The sequence below is a fragment of the Agelaius phoeniceus genome, chromosome 3, assembly GCF_051311805.1.
Source record: "Agelaius phoeniceus isolate bAgePho1 chromosome 3, bAgePho1.hap1, whole genome shotgun sequence".
Lineage (NCBI taxonomy): Eukaryota > Metazoa > Chordata > Aves > Passeriformes > Icteridae > Agelaius > Agelaius phoeniceus.
This window is the reverse complement of record NC_135267.1, coordinates 7082141-7102784: the sequence shown is the minus strand read 5'-3', so window position 1 is coordinate 7102784 and position 20644 is coordinate 7082141. Positions and strand designations below refer to the sequence as shown.

Here is a 20644-nt window from a genome sequence, read left to right as displayed (position 1 = left end):
CATTTGAAAAGTGGTGACACAGTGATTCAGAGGAGCCCTGAATTCAGCCTCACAGTTCAAAACACCGTGTGTATTGCAGCCACCACATGCTCAAAGCCCATCTGCTACATTGATGTAACCTCTAGCTTCATTTAAATGCTGGCTTTAGGCAGTGCTATAGAGAGACATGAATACCAAATTGATGATCCTGGCAATCTAGGGCATTAAACATTTTATCTGGCTGGCTGGACAGTCCCATTGTTTGAATAACCCTGAAAGGGCTGACCATGTTGCAGCACAGTGATTCACTCAGCCTTTACCATAATCCACTGACTAAGATAAAATTTCTTCCTGTGAACAGACAAACAAGTAGGGGAGCGTCTGCTGTTTGTTGAATGTGTGCTAATAAATGGAGATTAACTGGATAATAAAAACATTGCCTATTTACAGCCACGCATCAGTTCCTTGCCAGAGGACACCTATTTGTTCAGGGAAAAGGGATTAAACTAAAGTCTGGGAGAGAAAGGATTACACATACCCACATTGAAATGTTTATCTGAAAACAGATTGGGCCTGAAAGGTATTTTCTTCCTCTTCATTCTCTCCAATGCAGGACATACTATAGAAATGAATCTCAGGTCTCTTGCAATGAACTCGTGTTTGGAAAAATAAAAAGAGTAATTGCTGATGCTGATGAAGGCTATCCCTACACACATCACAGAGGGGTGTCCCAGCCACTCCAGCTCTGAATGCAGTAGGCAGTGAACAGCACTGGCAGGAGTTGACTGCTCAGCAGGAACACACTCTGATCATGGCAGAGTCAGGCCCACCCTTGGAGGTCCCGCTTTCTGCGGTGCCAAGGACGCAGTTTTAGTTTATCAGGAGGGGACAAGTGAGAAAACATGAAAGGAATGAAGAACGGCTTCGACGCTCATAGTAGCGATAGGTGACTCCAGTAAGTGCGGAGCTTTTTCCTGCCACTGGAGGGAGAGCGAGAGCCTTGAACGTCTCAGGAGAGCGACGAAGCGAGCGCAAGCCTGGCTCAGAGCGCAGAAGGACAAACGTGCCGTCTCTCAGAGGACAGTGACAGTGCACTGGCTCTCTTCCAGCTCTGCACAGGAGGGCCGTGGCAGAGCTGCCGGGCAGCCTTGCTTGGGAGATGCCTCCCGCCTTCCTCTGCCTTGGTGAGGCTGCTCAGGCTCCCATCCACCACCCTCCAGGCAAGGAACTTGCACATGCACAGAACAAAAGCTGGAATATGTGCCACCAGACAGAGTCCTCCCGAGGGCTTGCTGTAATGGAAAAGACCTGCCTGCTGATCTGACTAGCTGAGTTAACAGGCAAAGGCCATCTTCCTCCAGAAATTACCACCGGGCCTAAATGCAGCCCAGGAGCACAAATGCAGAGCTTTAGAGTCTCCTTTGGTCTTTAGTGAGTCTCCTCATCAATGTCAACAAGAATTGTGAAGAGAAATCATTAAAAAGAACAGTCCTTGTCCTGGAACTAAACAATTGGTTATCCATTTGTTACTTTATTGTCATCCTATGGGGAAAAAAGATGCTGTTTTGGGACACTCCTACTTTAGCTGAGCATCTTCTCTGCTGTACTCCTGTTCCATGCTCCTTGGATCCAAATCTCACTCCTTTCTTCATTCCTTCTTCCCCTTGAAATGGCATTCAGCAATACATGCTGAGCCTCATACTGCTTGCCAACAAGGTCAACAAGGGCTATGGTCAGCTCTCACTGAAGACAAAGAATGAAGTCCTTACGTTCTGCAAGAGCTGCCTCTGGTCACATCTTGTACAGGTAGCTTTGCAACTGCACAGTGCCAGCATAGAATTGCAGCATGGTTTGGGTTGGAAAGGACCTTTAAAGGCCATTCAGTCCAGCTCCCCCTGCCATAGGCAGGGACACCTTCCACCAGACCAGACTGCTCAGAGCCCCATCTTTGAATGTTCTGTAAAAAGCCTTCCTTGATGTGTTTTTTATGAACTTGTGTTTCAGAGAATACGCACTTTCATCCATGAGCACATTAAAGGACAGCACATACATGATATTTCTGTCCCAAATACCTAAGAGAAGTAAAACTGAGCAAACAATACACCCATAACAAAAATGGTGCTGCAGTGGTTAACACATGGGAATGGAAGGCAAATGTTCCAGGGTCGAATCCCACAACCTCTTACCAACAACTGCATTATCAGGTCTTATATGTTTGGCTAATAAGCCAAAGTACATTATTTTATATCAAATCTCTAACAGCAGCCCACAGGAACTCATATATATCATGTACAATTATTAAAATGCTAGCAGAAAAATCCCAGTTAAGAAGGCTATCAGGGTACAGTTCAGAGTGTAGAAAAGGCTTCAAAATCTCTTGTTTGTTAATTAGCCCTGGCAGAACAGCTTCTACAGAACACAATAAAGAGCAGTAAGAAACTGGGATAAGCCCAGAACTGCAATGTGTGCCAGCCTAGCCCAAGTTTAAATCAGTAGAAATAAGGAAGTTGCTGGATTTAGTTACATACAGGACCATGTTAAAAACTGTTAACTAAAGGAAAGCACAATTAACCTCTTCTAGAATCCCTGGTAAGGCACATTCTTGGTAGTTATCCTGATATTTATGCTGGTAATTAAAGCAATCTAGGTCAATGTCACCATATACTTAAGGCAGAACCAACTTTGGTACAGTTAAATATAAATACATATTTACATATGAAAGCCTATCATATATAGAGATTAGAACATTAGTCCTACATGATCCACATCTTCCCAGTCTCAGCAAACTAAACTCACAGCAGACAAGGGCTGCCTTGTCTGCACTTTACCCTGCACTAGGCACAATTCCCTCCTACACCAGGAGGCCAGAGCTCAGAACACCAGGCCTGACTTACCACACAATTTACAATTACATCAGGTTAAGGGAACACATCTGATTAAATGCCTGGTAGGTGATGACGCTTTCTTTTCCAGACCTCACTGTGGTGTAAGTGAATTTACATATTGAAACCCTATTTCCCCACAGGATACAAAGTTTCCATTGGTGCCCTTCACAGATACTTTGTGATGTATCACACACACAGAGCTCAGAGGGAAGGGAGCAGGTATGTTTTAATAAAAATCACAGCGGCTTGTTTTTGGTGGCCATGACAAAATGCAGATAGAGGTTCTTTTTGGAAGAGAAAGGGCTGAACAGAGCTTTTGGCAACCCCTCCTTGGTCAACATCTCTGTGGTCTAGCCAACCAACCTGGCAAACAAATGCACTGCAACAGGAAAACAAAAAATTAAAAGTAAAAAAAAAAAAAAAAAAAAGGTGCAAGCTTTGCAATTTAGCACAAAGAAAGAAGGTCATCAGAACAAGTATGAGTGACTTCCTATGAGAGTGGGAAGAAGGACTGATCTCTAGTTAATGGGGACATTTAAGTGTAGAAACCCCTATACTTAGGTACCCTAGTGCCTTTTTCAGAGAGACTAAAGCAGGTACCACACAAGGGGAAGTTCTCAGGTATGCTACGATACCTTAGCAGAGTCAAAGTCTGGAATTACTGTAGAGAAGGCCACATCTATAGATGCCATGTTTGGAGAACATTCAAGGACTCAGTGTTGCATTCACTGTTTGATATTCATAGAGCTGAGAGAAATGCAACTGCAATAAGGGCCAGGGGAAAAGTTATTTGCAGAGCTGCAACAAAATGAACTGGAAGCAAATCAACACACAGGTTAGGATACAGAGTCCAGAAGCTGTTATGCCCTAATGGCCATCCAAACAATTCTCAGAACCCATGGCATGTCAAAGTGGATGACCATATCCATCCATTTGTGTTATTTACTTCCTGAATAGGAAAGACCAGGAACAGAAGACAATTAAATTCCTCATTTTAACAAGGTATCTCAGAGCAAATCATCAAAGGTGAATAAAGGGCATTTGCCCTCATTAGTAGATCAAGAAATTATGGTAGCAAAAGGTTATGTGATTTGTTCAGCATTGCACAAGAAGGCAGCAGCAGGGCCAAAGAACAGTCAGAATCCTGCCCCCTAAACCAAAGCATCTAGTGCCTTCAGCAAAATGTATAACCAACACTACTCACAAATTACATTAATAAAGGCAGGCAGTTGTTCTTCCTAAGGGTGCCTGTGCTGGAACATCTATCTAAAAAGGAAATATCAGAGAGAATGACCTATTCATTTCATGATTGGAGACTCTGACGTTCAGCTTTCCTTCTGCAAAAACAACTTTCACCCATCAGACCATCTAATGCAACAATGCTCTGAAGGAAACAGTATTAAGTCACCAGAAACACTGCACACAGACTTGTACTGCATTTAAATAGCACTGAATTAAAATTAAAAAGTCACTTTTCTGTTGGTCTTAGGATGACCCCACATCCTATTATAGTCCTGGCAAGAACACACAACACACTCAGTGCTCCTGCCTGTGACACTAAGGAGTCTTCTGAGCCAGCTTTCCTCCACCAGGTTTCAAAAAGACAAAGTAACTGCTCAGTTATGAGTTAGAGGCTTCTACCAACTTAAATACTTACATGAATTTAGCCTATTTTCAGCAAGGACTATATGACATGTCCTGAGGAGGAAAATGCTGGGCAAGCAGCAAAAACCAACACTGTCAATCTTAAATCCACAACACTGACCACAAATACACCAAATTAATTCCTAACAAGCCTTTCAGTGATGATGCTTCACTGAACAGTGTGCCAGCAGATCTGTATCCTGAATTAAAGGTTCTGTTGATTTCAGCTGTCTTAAGACGAGAATTGTAATTCACCAGGAACATTCTACCATGGAAAGAGATACAGAGCTGACATGGGCTTTGTCAACTCATTTGGTGGAGCCCACATTAAGCCAGTCATAATTAACTGCTGAAATTCAAACCACAAGAGGGATTCTCCAGCAGTTTAGAAAATAGCCAGTCTCTCTAAAATTTGTCAAGGAAATACTGGGTTTTCTCCATGCCCATAATTGTTGTAGCAGCCTCCCAGCCCCTGAGTCTTGCAATAGTTTCTTTGCAAGATGTCCATCTGCAAGGCAGAGAAAACAGCTTGTAAACTGAGAATGGTTCTGCAATTCCCAGACCTGACTGATGTGCAGGTAAATTACACAAAGAAAATTACTCTCTTTTCTTGTACTACCAACTCATCAAATCCTCTCCTTTGCTTCCCCATTAAAAAAAGGCTGTTAAAAGAACTCCTCCTCAGAGCTGACATTTTGCAAATCTCTATTCCTTGCTGCATAGATCATCCAGGTGAAAACCAAGTAACTTTAAACAAAATTGCTTATTCTTCATCCACTGAAGGATTAAGAATCCTTTTGCTTTCACAAAGGAATATGATGAACTCATCAGAGCTAAAAATCTCTGTTTGTGCAGAAGGACTGTCAAATCAAAATTATCTGTAAATGCTTCATAGATATGCTCTTCAACGCTTCACTTACTGTAACATCTCTTTAAACCATCATCTCTTTTTAATTTCTTGCATTTAATCCCCCCATATAATTTATTCCTGGAAAAAAAGCCTCTTGTTTCCAGGAGCTTTCTAATTGCTCTCTTACTCATTTCATACAATCTCAAAATTAAGATGTCTTTAACAGAAAATACTTAAATGAAAAAAAAACCCCTGCATTACTCAAAAATATTCACTCAAAGGTAACAAGTACAACTACATGAGCTCAGTTTGCTGGCTTCCCCAAGCTTCTTGAAACACTTCATTGCTTTCTGCTTTTATTTCTCCTTTATTCTTTCCTATCCAAACACAAACATTTCACTTACTTATAGGAAATTGTGGTACAATTTCTCCAGTGATTCTCTCCTGCCTTTTTTCCCAAACACCTACTCTTCTGAATGGATGGTCTGTCCTTTTACGAGAACTCTTGTGTCTAAACAAGAAAGGTCATAGTCTCATTAATATCTGTCTAAATGGAACACAACTGAGTCTTATAAAATCCCGATGACAGCTCAGATGTTTACAACATTGCACAAAACAGAGTAAAATGCTGCTAGAATAATGACTCTGCAGACAAACAGCCTGACATTAGGGACCTGTTTTTGCACAGAGAATAAAAGACCAAGCAAACATCTTTGTCCTCATGATCATCTTTACAGCCAGAAGTACATCAGGACGTTCATGCATGTCTGACGTACATTTGAAGTGGCATTGCAATTCACCTGGCCAGGTTATTAAGCCCTATCTCTATTGCATAAACAGCTGTTTCCCAAGAGGCTTTCATGAGCATGGTCTGCATTTGTTTTGCATACAAGGTAGAAGCAGAACACAAAACAAATTGCAACTGGCTGAGAACAGGACAAATGGTAAAAACAAAGACAAGGGCATTTCTTTTTCTTAGACACTTATAATTTAGCAGTGTGACTGAATACAATCACAGGATGAGGACCTTTTACAGCTTCTTTCTTGACCACAGGATTATGCCTACAGCACTGGACATAATACAAAGCAGAGAATTTCTTATTCTTAGCAGCCGCACTGAGGTGGCAAAACAGAAGCAATCAGGTCTTCAGTACAAGAACAGTTTATTGACTCTTCTCCAAACTCTGGAACATACTGCATACCCAAAAAGGAGGATCAACACTCAGACTTTGAGAGATCTAAATTTTACTAATATGCACAAATTTTGAGCACAAGATGGCAGTTCACATACTGGAATTACCAGCAGTCATGACAGACTCTGCTTACTCTTCTGCTTATCTACCACATGGAAAGATTAACAGCAGTTGTCCATATTCTCTACTCTTGGGTAATTTCATGTTGCCAAAATTCCCAAAGAGGACACTGCTGGGGCCTATTTCACCACACAATCCAAAACACAGGAAATCAACTGTTCACTCCCACAATATATTTTGTAACAAGCTCATAAACCTGAAAAGATCACAAAAGCAGACTTAATCTGTCTTGGCTTTTTCCCCCCATGTCCACTAAGATTCCTCAGAAGCTTATGAATGCTCACAATATTCCAAGTCCCTGTGCTGAATTAGCACAAACATCAGAACCTGCAGCACTGAAATAATGAAAAACAAGATTCTTGTCACCACTCTGCCAATGGAGATCATCTATTACCTGGCAATAACCAGAATATTCTAGTTCTGAGCAAACCATAGGCAGGACACCCAACCATCCAGGCTAAGCAATTTTGCATATGCAGATAAACAGCCATGTTTATTCTGCCCAAATGAACCAACTGAGACCTCTTAAAACATAGTTTTCATGTAGAGTTCATATTAAATTATTCTCACTGGCAAAAATAAACAATCACTGGACATAACTCCTTGTAACTTTGTAAGCTTTGTGTTGTTAAAAAGTATGCTCAAGAAGGACAAGGCAGAACAGTCTTAAGCATTACAAACTCCAAAATTCCTTGCAAAAGGCACAAGTTAGAAACTGGAACAAGTGGATTTTTAACCAGTTTTCCTTACCATGACTCTCATAACACTTTATTTCTCAACAGTGAACTACACCATTTTTGAGTCCAAGCAGCATCTCCTTCAGCACAAATACCCAAGTAACCAGTACTGACATACCTTTCCAGAATCAACCAGTTCTGCTATTTCATCCAAACTTGGGCCACTCGGCATGAAAAATGCCCACCGATAATGGACTCCTTTAAGGAGATGCTGCAAGAAAGATCACAAATCTCTTAAAATATAATGAGAGCAAACTGAAATGGGAACTAAAATTAATGACAGAACCTCTGAAGAAGTAACTTAAGGAAAAGACATGGAAATTATATGCTAGTGTCTGAAAAAAAAAAGGGCAGATAAGCATGTGGATTAAATGTACAAACCATGATGTTGTGTTACCACAATAGGATCAGGGTGAATTGTGTGTCCAATTGCACAAGTCAGCTAGTAGAGAAAAACAATTACCTTGTCTCTGCAGCTAGAAACAGCATTATTGGTTACATAAGAGAGAAATGGTGTTATGTGTTCCTGTACACTCAAAACAGGGGTGAAATAAACCCAGCAATGTAACATTTAGAACCTTCCACTTCAGTATCAGTGACTTCATTTTCCACCATAATATCTGCCAAGTCATCACCGTCCAACAACAGATGGCAGCTCACATGAAAAGCATTTTGGGAAGATCTCACACGCACAAGTCAAGAGCATCTCCTCCAAGTAAGTCATTACAGGAATAAAAGACATCATCTGCCAAAGAGATGATTTTTATATATGGCATAGGATCCTCTTCATCATGGAAACATGCACACTGAGAAATAATATTACATTATTTCTTCCCCACTTTTTCATTTTGTCTTTGGGCTTTCTTGAGAAGGTACTGCTGCAGGACTTAAAATCCCATTCAGCCAAGCCTTTGCAGGAATACCATAGCAACTGCTTAAAAAGCATTCATTTGGAGAGCAAGTACACAAGCATAGGGAAGAAAGAGAAAAGTTCTAAAAAGCCCCACTGATCTGGCCACTGGCAGAATGTTTTAAGATCCACTTATGAAAACTAGAAAAATCAGTATCACCATCTAGACACATGAGCATGAAAGAGATGAAAGACTTCCTAGCCACCCTCCACCACGCTTGTTACACTCTGGTGCTGGAACAGGATGAAGAGAATCAGTCATAGAACAATGTTCTGAGAGAAAGCCTGACCAGCCTAAAGCAAGTAACAAAAGTGCCCTCGCTGCAGTGAGGCAGGGATTTGCTGTGTTTACTATGAAACCCTGGCTGTCAGCAGGACTCACTAGGGAGGCCATATGGAAAAGGCCACAATGGAAAGCACAATAAGGAATCAAACTTCAAAGTTCCCCAAACTACTACATACCCCCAGAAGCACCACCCCAACACATTTCAGTGCAAGAAAGAAAGAAAGAATAGTATACTTAATGACATATGAGGACAATGCAACAGCTGCCTCTCCATGAGCTCTGACTGACATCCAAGCCACAGAGGCAGTCACTAAAGTACTACAAAATAGAAAAGCACATAGGATTTTGTCAAATACCTTTAGAGTTTTGGAACCAACAGTGACTCCTGTTTGCAACATGCCATCAGCCACTCCAAGTCTGTCCATATTGATCAGGAAAGGTGTCACTAAAGTAACATATGTTGCTCCTGACCATTTCTTCAAGAGATCTAGTGCCCACTTCTCAGTGGATCCACCAACATTATCTAGGATAAAATCAAACCTGCAGACACACAAAGAACAGGTTTAAAATCTTGACATGGGAAAAATAACTTCACTGTAATTAAGCTAATTAATAGCAGAAATCAGCTATAGTCCACATTTTTACATGTCACTGAAAAGCAAAACAAATCAGCCTGCAAGATACCAGCAAGAAAGTCCCAAGACTTCAGAAAAGTCCCAGCTTAATGAACAATGGGATTTAAATTTACAGGTTATTGCCTAGTCACTGTGCAGCAGACACAGACTATTTAGAAAGTACACTTAAATGCCAAAAAGCAAACTTAGATGCACAACTACACTCTGTACTTGCTTAAAGCCTTCTAGAGCTCTATCTCTTCAGCCCTCCCACAGGGACTACTGGAACAGTCCTGAGGTCTAACACTGAACAATATGGCATGTACATGTAAAAACCAGTCTGGACTCATGCCCTCAACTAGGAACTGCTCTTGTACATGCTGTACTCAACAAAAGTCAGTTCCAGTGGCTAAAATTACGTAAACAAATTATTCTACTAACCCTTATTTCCTCACATCTTTTCTGTGACCCAGTTCTCAGCCTCACTTCTCCAAGTTTTTTTTTTTGGCCTCCTGATTTATTTAGGGGCCATTCTACCTCTCCTGACAGCTCTTTTCGTCACATCTACCTATTTAACATTAAACCTAACAATGCAAAGGAACCAAAACCTTCCCCCATGGAATGGGTATATGGAGCCTCTGGCAAAAAGCCAGTTTCAGTGTTCCTTCTCATGAGGCATGTGAGCCTGTAAAGGCTGAATAGGGCAATAGGGAGCTATGCACCTGTTCTGTTAAATGCACAACTCATTCTCATCTGTAAATTTCCAGCAATCTCCAGATTGCAATAGATATGTATATACACATACCTCCAATCTAAATAATCTACAAATATGAGAGAAAGTACATAATGCAAATTAAATAGAAAAGTCCTTATTTCTCTGGAATGATGGCTTTGCTGCCTGTCTTCCAAGGGTGTGATTTCATGTTTAAAGTTCAGTTCATGTAACAGATGCCAGCAAGAGAAGACCATGAAAAGTAATGCTCCTGGAAAGAGTAGCTGACTGTGGGTTCTGAAGAGTCAGTACAACTGCAAAGGGAACAACCCACTCAGTAGAGCTGACTGACCAGCCTAGTTGCATCATTAAACTGCACCCCAGGACACTGTTGTTGATGCCCCTTCAAAAGGGTCACTCACTAGAATGGAAGTTTAACATTTAAAGTGTTCACAAAGGCAAATTTTGCCCCAGCTGCAAAGTCCATCCTGCTGTACAGACAGTGTCACTGCCCTCAGGCCTGCTGACAACCACATTACAGTTAAAGGGCACATGGCTTCTTAGCACAGTTACCAGTAAAATTTTTCCACAGATCAAGCAGCTACTATTTCTCCTCCCAGAAAGTTAGCTCAATCTAGCTAAAAAGAGCAGTGTAAATACCATATTCAAATACAAGTCACAGTAGACTACGTTTAAACAGATGGGAAGACGACAAAAGCAAAAAATACTTCTGTTCTAGAGAAAAATCCAAGGCTAGTTTAAACATAGCTGCTGTGACAAGATAAATGTGATTGTTTTTCAGAGGTAGCTGTATCCAATGTTACAGAATAGAAATTTACTCCCAGTTGCACTGCACAGTGGCAAGTCACTGCTCCTTCATGATATAGTTCTTTCCTCTACAAGATCAAGTTTATACTTACCAGCTTCGCTCAGGATTTCAGAGATTTATTTCAATTTACTCATGCATTGAATATTCTCCAAGATACTTGGATGGAAGCTACAAAACTGTTCATATTACAGTCACTGAAGAGAAGCACATGGAAGTGAGCTTATCTCCCAATTAACTAGCTTAGTGTTACAATGAAATCTGTGCTGGGCATACTCACTTGCAAACTGCATTCAAAAATGTGAACCTACTTTACAAAATAATGCTTTAGAAATGGGGAAAAATTTAGGGAGTTCTGATAGAGTCAAGCAATCAAAAGGCAGAAGGTCTGACCACAAACTCCTTCATTGTTGTCATCTTATTCCAGGAGTTCCGTACTGTTGTCTCCTTAGCACAAAAGTTTCATACCTCCTTGGTGTTTCTCATGGGCATCTCCTCACAGCACTGACTCTTTCTTCTTCACAAAGCAGCCACTGACTCCAGTTCCCTTCTCAACCACCCACCCACTCTTTTATAGCATCTTCTTCTCATTGGTTACAGCTGTGGCCTATTAAAGTCAAGCCTGTTCCTAATCTTTGATAATTGGCCCAGCTGCAACTCCCAAGGGGTAAGATTACTCTCTACACTATCTTTATTTTCTTATATTCTATCCCCCTACACTTGATCTCAGTATTAAAGCAACACAAATACTCACAAGGGTAATGTTTTAAGCTGCTCTTCCAGATTTCCAGATTTATAATCAATCACATCATCTGCTCCAAGCTTTTTCACCAGTGTGCTGGCATCATGAGAGCAAACTGCTGTCACATGAGCATCCCAGGCCTTCATTAGCTAAAAGCAAGTATAAAAAAAAAGTCCAAAGATTAAAATTTAGTGAAATATTGGGAACAATTTGAAAAGCCAAAGTCTCATTATATTTATATAACAAATGAGCACCTTTAATAGGGACTGGAGAGACTGTTCCAATACAGGATAATTTGTCACAAATCCCACAGACAAAATAATGGCTAGAATTTATCAATATTTAAGGTGGCTGTGGGGAGGGAGGAGTTGGTGTGAAGGAAAGAGTGTGGGGTTTTTTTAATGCCACTGAAAGATACCAGGTCTCATGAAAAATAAGGCTCTCAGTTTACCATCTGTATGTTTAGTCTACCAGCTAAACATACACCAAGAGATACTGTCCAAGTTGCCAATCAACCAAACTGGCACCAGATGTACCATTAAATATTATTAAATATGCCCTTTAAGTATTTCATATTACTGCAAATAGGTTAAGTACTAGTAAAAAGAAAAATAAGGAAATAATGTCTGACTTATCACAGGGACAATATCAGGTTATCTTCTACTCCAAAAGCTATAGCAAAGTAAAGGATTTTGCTAGTTATTTATCTCTTTTGGCATCTCATTTTTTCATTCACAGTAACACTTTTTACCTTTATTCCAGGTTAATTAACTTAGTTTATCCAGGATTGATCAGTTACAAGTTGTAACTAGTCAGTAGCTGGTCAGCCTTTCATACTAAAAGTCACCTGCTTCATCAAAGATCAGGCAAATAGCATACCACAAAAAATTCTGCTGTAAACCTCTTTAAAACCACTGTGCTTATGGCCTAGTAACACAGAAAGCAGTGATGCAATCACCCAACTTCTGTATTTTTTATAATCTTGAGAGAAAGATTTTTCAGCATGAGATGATAGTAATTAGAATCAAAACTCCCAAATTAACTGAGAGCATGAAAGAGGATGTTCCACAACTAATGAAGTAACAAAAGAGCATGTTGACTTTCCAAAGTTTAGAGCTACTGAACAGACGGACAAAAAGGCAGCAAGGCAAAGACAGTGAGGGAAAGTAAATCTAAGCCTCTGTGCTTTACAGCCACTGCACACAAAAGCCTGATGGCCTCTCACATCATTTGACCAGCTACAGCAGTTGTGGTAGGTGACATTCTCCATCAGTTTTCCTACTCATACACCAAGTTCTGCTCATATTTAGAGCACAGAGCTGAATGAAAGATAATGAGAACAGCCTACATGTTTCAACTTACACCAATCAGAGATTTCCTGCACCCAAATTGTGAAATGTGATCTTACACCCAACTCCTTTCTTTGGAAGTCCCTATTTCCTACTTTAAAATAATACAACATAATAAAAGGAAAGCAATAAATCTGAAAATATTTGACTTTTGGAAACATCAATCTTCTCAATCAGGCAGACAGATCTTGCTATTAATCTTGCTATATAGAGAGCTTGCTATTTCTCTATTCCTTTTCTCAATTCCCCTGCTGTTATTTTTTTTCATACTGAAATGCTTGAAGATTAATCCTAGGCATGCTGGATAATATTACCTGTACAGCAAATGTACCAACTCCTCCTGAAGCTCCTAATATTAATATTCTGTAAGAGAAAATTAAAATAGATTTAATAGTTCTTTAAATAAACTCTGGAGTAATTATGTATTCTAATGTTTATTATACATCTCTGATGCTGAATTATTTTTAGCAAAAGACTGGTTTGGTCATTCAATGTTATTCAAGAGTGGTTAACTGTTCAGATAGCCAAAAATGTGACTTAACATTGCTGATCATGTGTCCTGTGCCAAAAACAGTATCTCAGCACAGCCAAAGAGACTTCCTCATATGTCCTTTCTTCTAAATGCAGGCAGTGGAGCTGTCAGGTAGTAGCACTTCTATCACTCAAAACTCCTGCACCTGTCCTCACTTTCCCAAATGTAATTGTTTTGTTTGGGACAAAATCAATCAAGAGCCCTTCCTGTCTCCCAGACTCCACTGTCACATCTCCTAAAGAAAAAAATCCAATTCACCAGCATTTTACAAAAATTGGTCCCATCTAAGAGAAAAAGTAGTTAAGTATCACATTATTTAATGAGACTGTGAACTGCAGAACATATGGAACATAATTATCCCATATTGCATAATGTTCAGCTAAAAGACAAAAATTCAATGAAGTGCCCTCACCACTAACAAGTTTAATTTTTATTAAATTAAAATGAGTGTATTTTTCTTTAGGAAAAAAAAGCAGTAGAATTTTTCTAGTTCCTTCCAGTACATCTCGACAAGACCCTGTAAATGCCAGCTTGTGGGAACTGGCACACAAGCAAGAAAATGAAAGAGTATATTGCCTAATTATTAGCAACTGAGAGTTCATTTTAACTGATAACCCTAAATCTCAAAAAAAAATTAATACAAGTTAAGTTGTGTGAGGACCTTAGCGCTAGAAGCCTAAACGCTGTTCAAAAATTTAATCCAAATATTTTATTAAATAACTAAACATCAGAAAGTGAATTAGTAAGAAAACCTTGCAGCTCAAGTTGCAAACAGTGCCTTTGTCTTTGGATCCATTTGCTAATTCTAGGACAAAAAGAAGATCCAAGATGAAGTCCTGGCACAGGATTGGGGAACATCATGTTTCTCAGAGCTTCCATTTGCCAGAAAAATCTCAGAATCTTCAGAAGTTGGTGAAATTCCTGTTTTAAATCTCACAGTAAAAGATGTTGAAGGAAATTGCTTTTTACAGTACAAAACTGTACTATACAATCTGGAGTCTCAGTTTACAAAAGTTCTTTGAAGTAGCCTAAGAGACTTGGCTGTGGTCACACTATCCATTTTGAAATACTCCTTTTGTAAGTGATCAGATTCTGTTCCCTCCCATTTCACTGATCCAAGCTGCAAAATTCAGATTAAGAATATGAAACCACAATACCACAAAGCCTGCAGCTTTTAAATCTGCCAAAATGTACTTATCCTCAGAACCAGGCTTCTAACAACAGATGCCCACAGCAACACACATATTTTGACTTCAGTATACTCGAAAAGGCTCCAGGATCCTACAGTCAAGATTTTGGGTTAAACCCATCTTTATCCTTAAAAAGGACAGTCACAATTAAATCCTTTCAAAAAAACCTTTTCAAACTGCCTTTACAATTTCACTCCTTAGTTAAAGTGCATTTCTTCTACTACATAATTGCGGGAAAGCTGCCATCCTAAAATGTACAATTTGCTCAAAGGATTTAGGTAACATTTTCATTTTGGGGAGCAGCTTGGCTAGGACTTTTTTTTTTTCTCCTTCAATAAAAGCCCTTCAGGATTCCTTCAGGTAGAAATACTTCTGAGATTCAGTTTGTTCCTATGTTACATGGGCTATTTTCTATCACACCTTACAATCATTAAAACTCTCTCCACACACTGTGACTTCAAGAAAGCTCTTCATTTCTGAGACAAACTACATCTGCACAGGAGATCCATGTGCAGCAGCCCAGCAGCACTGACAACAGCAAGACACACAAGTAAGAGGGATGGTGATTGAAGGTGCAGGACCTGTTAGGACAGTACTGAATGACAGATGGTGGCAAGTGCCAAAGCAGGAACAGTTTTGTGTGCACTGCCTCAGGAAAACAGAGCTAGGAGAAAACACATCGTAGAAACTACCTGTTTGCACTGCAAGGGTGAGCTCAGGAGTAAATTAATATAAAAGTATTTGCACCAGGGACCAAATTAACAAATCTTCTGACCTGGGCAGGGATCCAAGAGAACCAATTTTTTCAGAAGAACAAAAAGAACATTTGTAGCCCAGGCTTTCCTCCCTTCTGACAGAGGCACAACATTCACCAAGCCCTCCATGGGGCTCAGCAGTTCAAACAATCAGAGGGAGCAGATCTCTCCAGATAAGCACAGCATGAGATTTGAAGGTTTAGCCCATCTCCCTAGGCCCTGCTTGGAGCTATGGTGAGGTCAGAAACGAGCATCAGGAGGCAGGACCTGTCTCAGCTGAGTGTGCCCCCCACCAGAACACATAGAGGGTGGGGAGTGGGTACAGATCAAGGACTAATATTTTCTCCAGATTATAAATAATTAAAAAATTTCAGTGGCGGAGTTACATGCAAGATAACAATTGAATAAATGCAGTGATTTTATATAGTTGTAAAATTAATGTATTTATTGACTAAATATATCAACTTTATTTAGATATAAAATTATATTTCATTTGATTATGCCAACAAAATGTCCTCAAGAAATTTATTCCTGGATCAAGCACTGTTTACCCTATCAAGAAGTTTTACAACCTACACTCAATTTGTACTTCTCAACAAATAAAATGATGAAATAACACACAGACATTGAAAAAATATTTTCTTGGGGTATTATACCATTCAAATTTTCACCGTGACCGTATGAACCAGGAGTCTGTTTGGTAGCTTACATTAAGAGAATCCAGCATCTCTGCCCAGCATACATGAAAGTCTAAGATATTGCTTCTGCATTTACATAAAGACTTTTATTTAAAAGCAATGTAAGCACTTTGAATAACTTCTCAAACTGTCAGGTTTCTGTCATGCATTTTCTGAATACAGAAAGCAAGATATTTAACATCTAATGTTGAACAAGCATATCTCCTCTCTATTGAAACAGGTCAGTGGCACATATGAGGTAGCCACAGATAACTTCAACACAACACAGTCATTTTGAACATTTAGGACAGTAAGAACATTTAAGCTTCTACAAGAATATTGACATTAATTAGAGTGGTATAGAATAAAGGCTATGGAAAAATGACTGGAATTGCAGGAGTGCTCACAAACAATGAGAGCACACTTCAGGAAACTTGTAAGAACATAACCTGTGAAAGTATGTGCAGATGGAGCAGATAATCTGCCAGATCAATGCACAGCCAGACACTGGACTAACAGCAAGTGTTTCTGGTTAGCCCACACTAATGCCTCAAAAGAGGCAAAGAGAACAATACACACCAATAGAAAAATCTCACTGCTTTTAAGGTGTCCCAACATTGCACTAAAGCACCAGTGAAGGAGCTTTCATCAAGAATACAGCTGCTCTGCCCAAATAAGACATTTTTCTGTGTGTGTGCACCCTTCTACATAGCTATTTACCTACAACTACAGGAGACAGAAAGACTGACACAAAATCACACACGTAGGTAACTTCTTACCAAATATATGATCTAAAGAAATTAGGAAACGCTGTATAAACTGTTGTATTTTTAAATTATTGCCCTGAGGATTCATGGAATATAATTTTGCACAGCCTCTTCAATGCACTTTAAACACTTTCCTACAAGCACTATTTCAGGAGGAAAAAAGGTACCATCACATAAGTCATTCACTGCTGGTTTTACAGTTCAAAATTTATAGATAGGAAATATAATATTTTTAAAGTACATTAAAATGGGTTTTTGCTGACAGAGTAATTAAAAATTTATTTGGAACATGAAAGTAAATATTAAATGTAAAGATTACATTACAAATGTAGTTTGCTGACAGAGTAATTAAAAATTTATTTGGAACATGAAAGTAAATATTAAATGTAAAGATTACATTACAAATGCAGTTTCAATTTTACTGCTAACAATCTAAACACTTACCTGAAGATTGGAAAGAAAATTTAAATAAAACTAGCCTATCAGTGTATCTTTAGGTTAATTCTATTTATGTGTGAAAGTTAAGATACTAAAAAGTCTAAATACTGAAAAATAAAAAAGTAAGGTGATCTTGTATAGAATTTTATTACTAGCTGGAAGTTAATTTCAATCATGTCTCTTTGAAACTCCTTTAAATTTTGCAATTTCATCTTCTCAAAACATTGTTTACCTTTAGAAAAAATACTCAATATTTTCATTATGAAGTTCACTGTGACACATGAATAATCACTCACTCGATTGTCTTCTAGAGATGTGGGTGAAGAATTTTAATCAATCTAGTGTCCTTTGCAATGTGTTGCATTACAAAGTATCAGCCAAGATAAGAAGAGGTCAGGCATCCAAGACTTCTGCTGCCCAGTAATTACTTTATGACCTAAATCTGTGATGCAGTACAGTAATTTTAACTACTGTTTTTCAACTCCCATAGTTTTACTTTTGCCCTCATTTCCATTCTGAAGATCTTGCTATCTATTTACTCAAACATCCAAAGGTCAAAATAACTGAAGATTTCAATTATCAGAAGAAAAATGGTTTTTGCTCCAACCTTTCACTGCATTTTTCCTCATCTGCCATTGTCAGATCAAAAGACTGATAAACAAAGCCAATTTTTTTATTTGATTGGCTGCTTGTCTTGTACATTCTCCTTTTCTTGTCCGCATTCCTGACCTCATCAAAGTTCTGGCCTGCAGGTCAAGTAAGAGTCAGTCACCTGCTCATTTTTCTCAAAAAGCTGGAAAACCAGTCTGTTCCAAATGGGCCATGCATGCAGGAGGTGACTGAACCACATCTCTGTCCTTGAGAGGGCTTTTTGTGAGCTGCCAGTACAACTGAGAGGATATTACATTTGGCTAGCTGAAAAGCAAAGTCCCTACAAATTCTTGGAGATAACATCCTCAAATTCTCCATATAGCCCATACATTAGATATACATTGGATTGGAATCACAGAACAGCCTAGGTTGGATGGGCCCTCAAAGATCACCTAGTTCTAACTGCCCTGCTCTGCACAGAGACACCCTTCACTGGGGCAGGTTGTCCAGAGCTCCAGCCAACCTGGCCTTAAGCATTTCCACTTGTGGATGTGAGGGCATCACCAGCTTCTCTGGGTGGGCATTTTTTACCTCTATACAGGGACCTCATCTGAGCCTTCCTCTAAAGAAGCCTCTCTCAGCAGCTGTATAGACAGAATCCATCATCCTCAGACAGCTGATCTGTATCAATGTCATGGTGTAACAGTCTTTATTGCTGCTGGACATGTCTTACAAGCAGCTCAATATAAAAATGAAGAACTTTAGTTTTAGTACCAGAACTGTTTACTTACCTTTTCCCACTACAATTACTTTGGTTCAGTCCTCCCACTTGGTTAAGTGCAGACCACGCAGTGAGACCAACATATGGTAAGGCAGCAGCTTCTGTGTGACTGAGACACTTTGGCTTAAAAGATACCTGAAATAAAACCATAACTAAGTCACACAGCAGCTCCTATGTGACACTGAAATATTTAAAAAAGCTTTACTGAATTGCAGATTGTGTATTGCACATTTTCAGCCATCTTCAAAACTAGCTGGAGTACGAATCAATCCAAGCACTAAGAAATAAAGTTACTTAGATACTGAAGAAGAAAAATGCCAGTCTTTACAACTTTGAGGTTTTGTTAGCCAGAGTTTTGGAAGTTTACCTCATTTCCACTAGCTACCACAAACTCTGACAGAGTGCCTTGTTTCCATGGGGGAATTGCTGCCCACACCTAAAACCAAACAGAAAACAGCTATCAATTTTTGTAGCCTTGCACACAATTGTATGTACACAGGAATTTCCCTCGTTAAAGAAATCTTTTTTTATAATTCACAGAATGTCTTCACTGTTTATCAGAAACCAGATTTAGCTTATTTTACACCAAAAAAAAAAAAATCACAAAACCGACTACCAACTATATGAAGGACTGGAGGGCTATGTGAATAAATTGTACTGCATTGTGTATAAGACATAATTTTTCAACTCCCCCCAAACTACTCCCATGCCAGGAAAGCCCAGATTAGAGGGGTGAGGATGGTGCAGAATCACGATTTGCTATGCTAAAACTGATGAAATGTGAAAGCAACTGGTGAAGGTGAAAGCAAACAGTATCAGTATTTCTGTGGGCACCCATGAAGTGCTTCTTGGGTTAAGCCAAAGTTCCTACTCCAAGCTACTCAAGAAAAATAAAAACAAATCCCTTCTTGTTAGAATTCTACCTTCAATTAAAAACAAAGTGGCACTTTTGAGTGTGCACTTATAAACAAACAAATTCCACTCTTGCTACTGCTGCAATGGTCCAAAAACTAAAACCCAGAAGGGACGTTAACTTGCAGAAGCAAGTCTCTGAAAGACCATGAGACCATGTTTTTCACAGAAAAAAATGAAGGGAAGGAAGTACTCTAGGAATTTACTGCCAGATAGGCCTTATTAAGAGTGCAACAGCATTAAAAAAATAATTATGAGGAGAATGAATGCTGAACATTTCATAGTATATTTTAAGTGTACATTTTGGAAAAAAGAAATAAAATAAGAGATTGTTGGTATCACCTCATCTCCAGGTTTGAAATAAGACACACCCAGTCCACATTCCATAACCACACCAGAGACATCTCGACCGAGCGTTAGAGGAAATTCAGTCTCGCCGGTTTTGAGTTTCAGGGGATCCCGCTTCATATTTAATGCAGTTGCACCATAACCACCTGCAAAACATGGAATCAACCACAACATACCACACTGAGTGCTCATTTATTAACTGTGCAATTCCAATTAGAAAGCACCAGCTATCCATAACGTGCCTCATTTCTGTTATAACTAAAGCATGCAAAAAATCTGCAATATTTCACACTTTTACAGATTTTAGAGATAAAGAGCAAGTGTAAAAAATAACAAGGCATAGCTCCTAAGATGAGTAACCTGGACTTTTATTTAGTAAGCAACAGACAAAGGCGGTGAAGTCTCAGAATTACCCAACTAATAACAGTGCTCAGCCTAAAAAGAGCCTGCATTTGGGCGTGTATACCCACTCAATTGTTTGGAAAAGTCCACCTAGGGGCCCTATCATGCCAGAAAGTGTCTTACCAGGAATCCTCAGATAGGAAATGTCCCATCACTAAACCCCCAACTATATTCAAAGATTTTTTAAAATTCATTTTTAGAGACCCAAAGCACAGATTACAGCTGGATCAGCAGGCTTCCTACAGATACATTTGCTTGTTCTACTGAATCTGAGTCAATATGCAAGCACTTCTACACAGGAAATACAAGGTACTACTACGACTACTACTACTAATACTAATACTACTACCACAACTTCCTTCTCATGTTTCAAACACAGAAACTGGGGGAAAAAACCTAATTAA

At 39.3% G+C, this 20644-nt stretch overlaps 1 protein-coding gene across 4 annotated transcripts in view; it reads right to left on the bottom strand.

The window, feature by feature from the left end:
* The window catches only part of RTN4IP1 (reticulon 4 interacting protein 1), a 44149-nt gene that overhangs the window by 22729 nt on the left and 776 nt on the right, over window positions 1–20644 (bottom strand). For 3 of the 4 annotated variants that reach the window (XM_077176526.1, XM_077176527.1, XM_054630091.2), the window contains exons 2-8: window positions 19833–19984; window positions 18946–19014; window positions 18589–18713; window positions 13162–13210; window positions 11511–11647; window positions 8961–9144; window positions 7527–7619 (exon numbers count right to left, since the gene is read on the bottom strand). In XM_077176526.1, coding sequence (XP_077032641.1) covers window positions 7527–7619; window positions 8961–9144; window positions 11511–11647; window positions 13162–13210; window positions 18589–18713; window positions 18946–19014; window positions 19833–19984 — 809 coding nt within the window. Of the gene's footprint in view, window positions 1–5762; window positions 5870–7526; window positions 7620–8960; window positions 9145–11510; window positions 11648–13161; window positions 13211–18588; window positions 18714–18945; window positions 19015–19832; window positions 19985–20644 lie in introns of all 4 variants that reach the window. The other variant, XR_013181725.1, reaches the window with a different exon arrangement.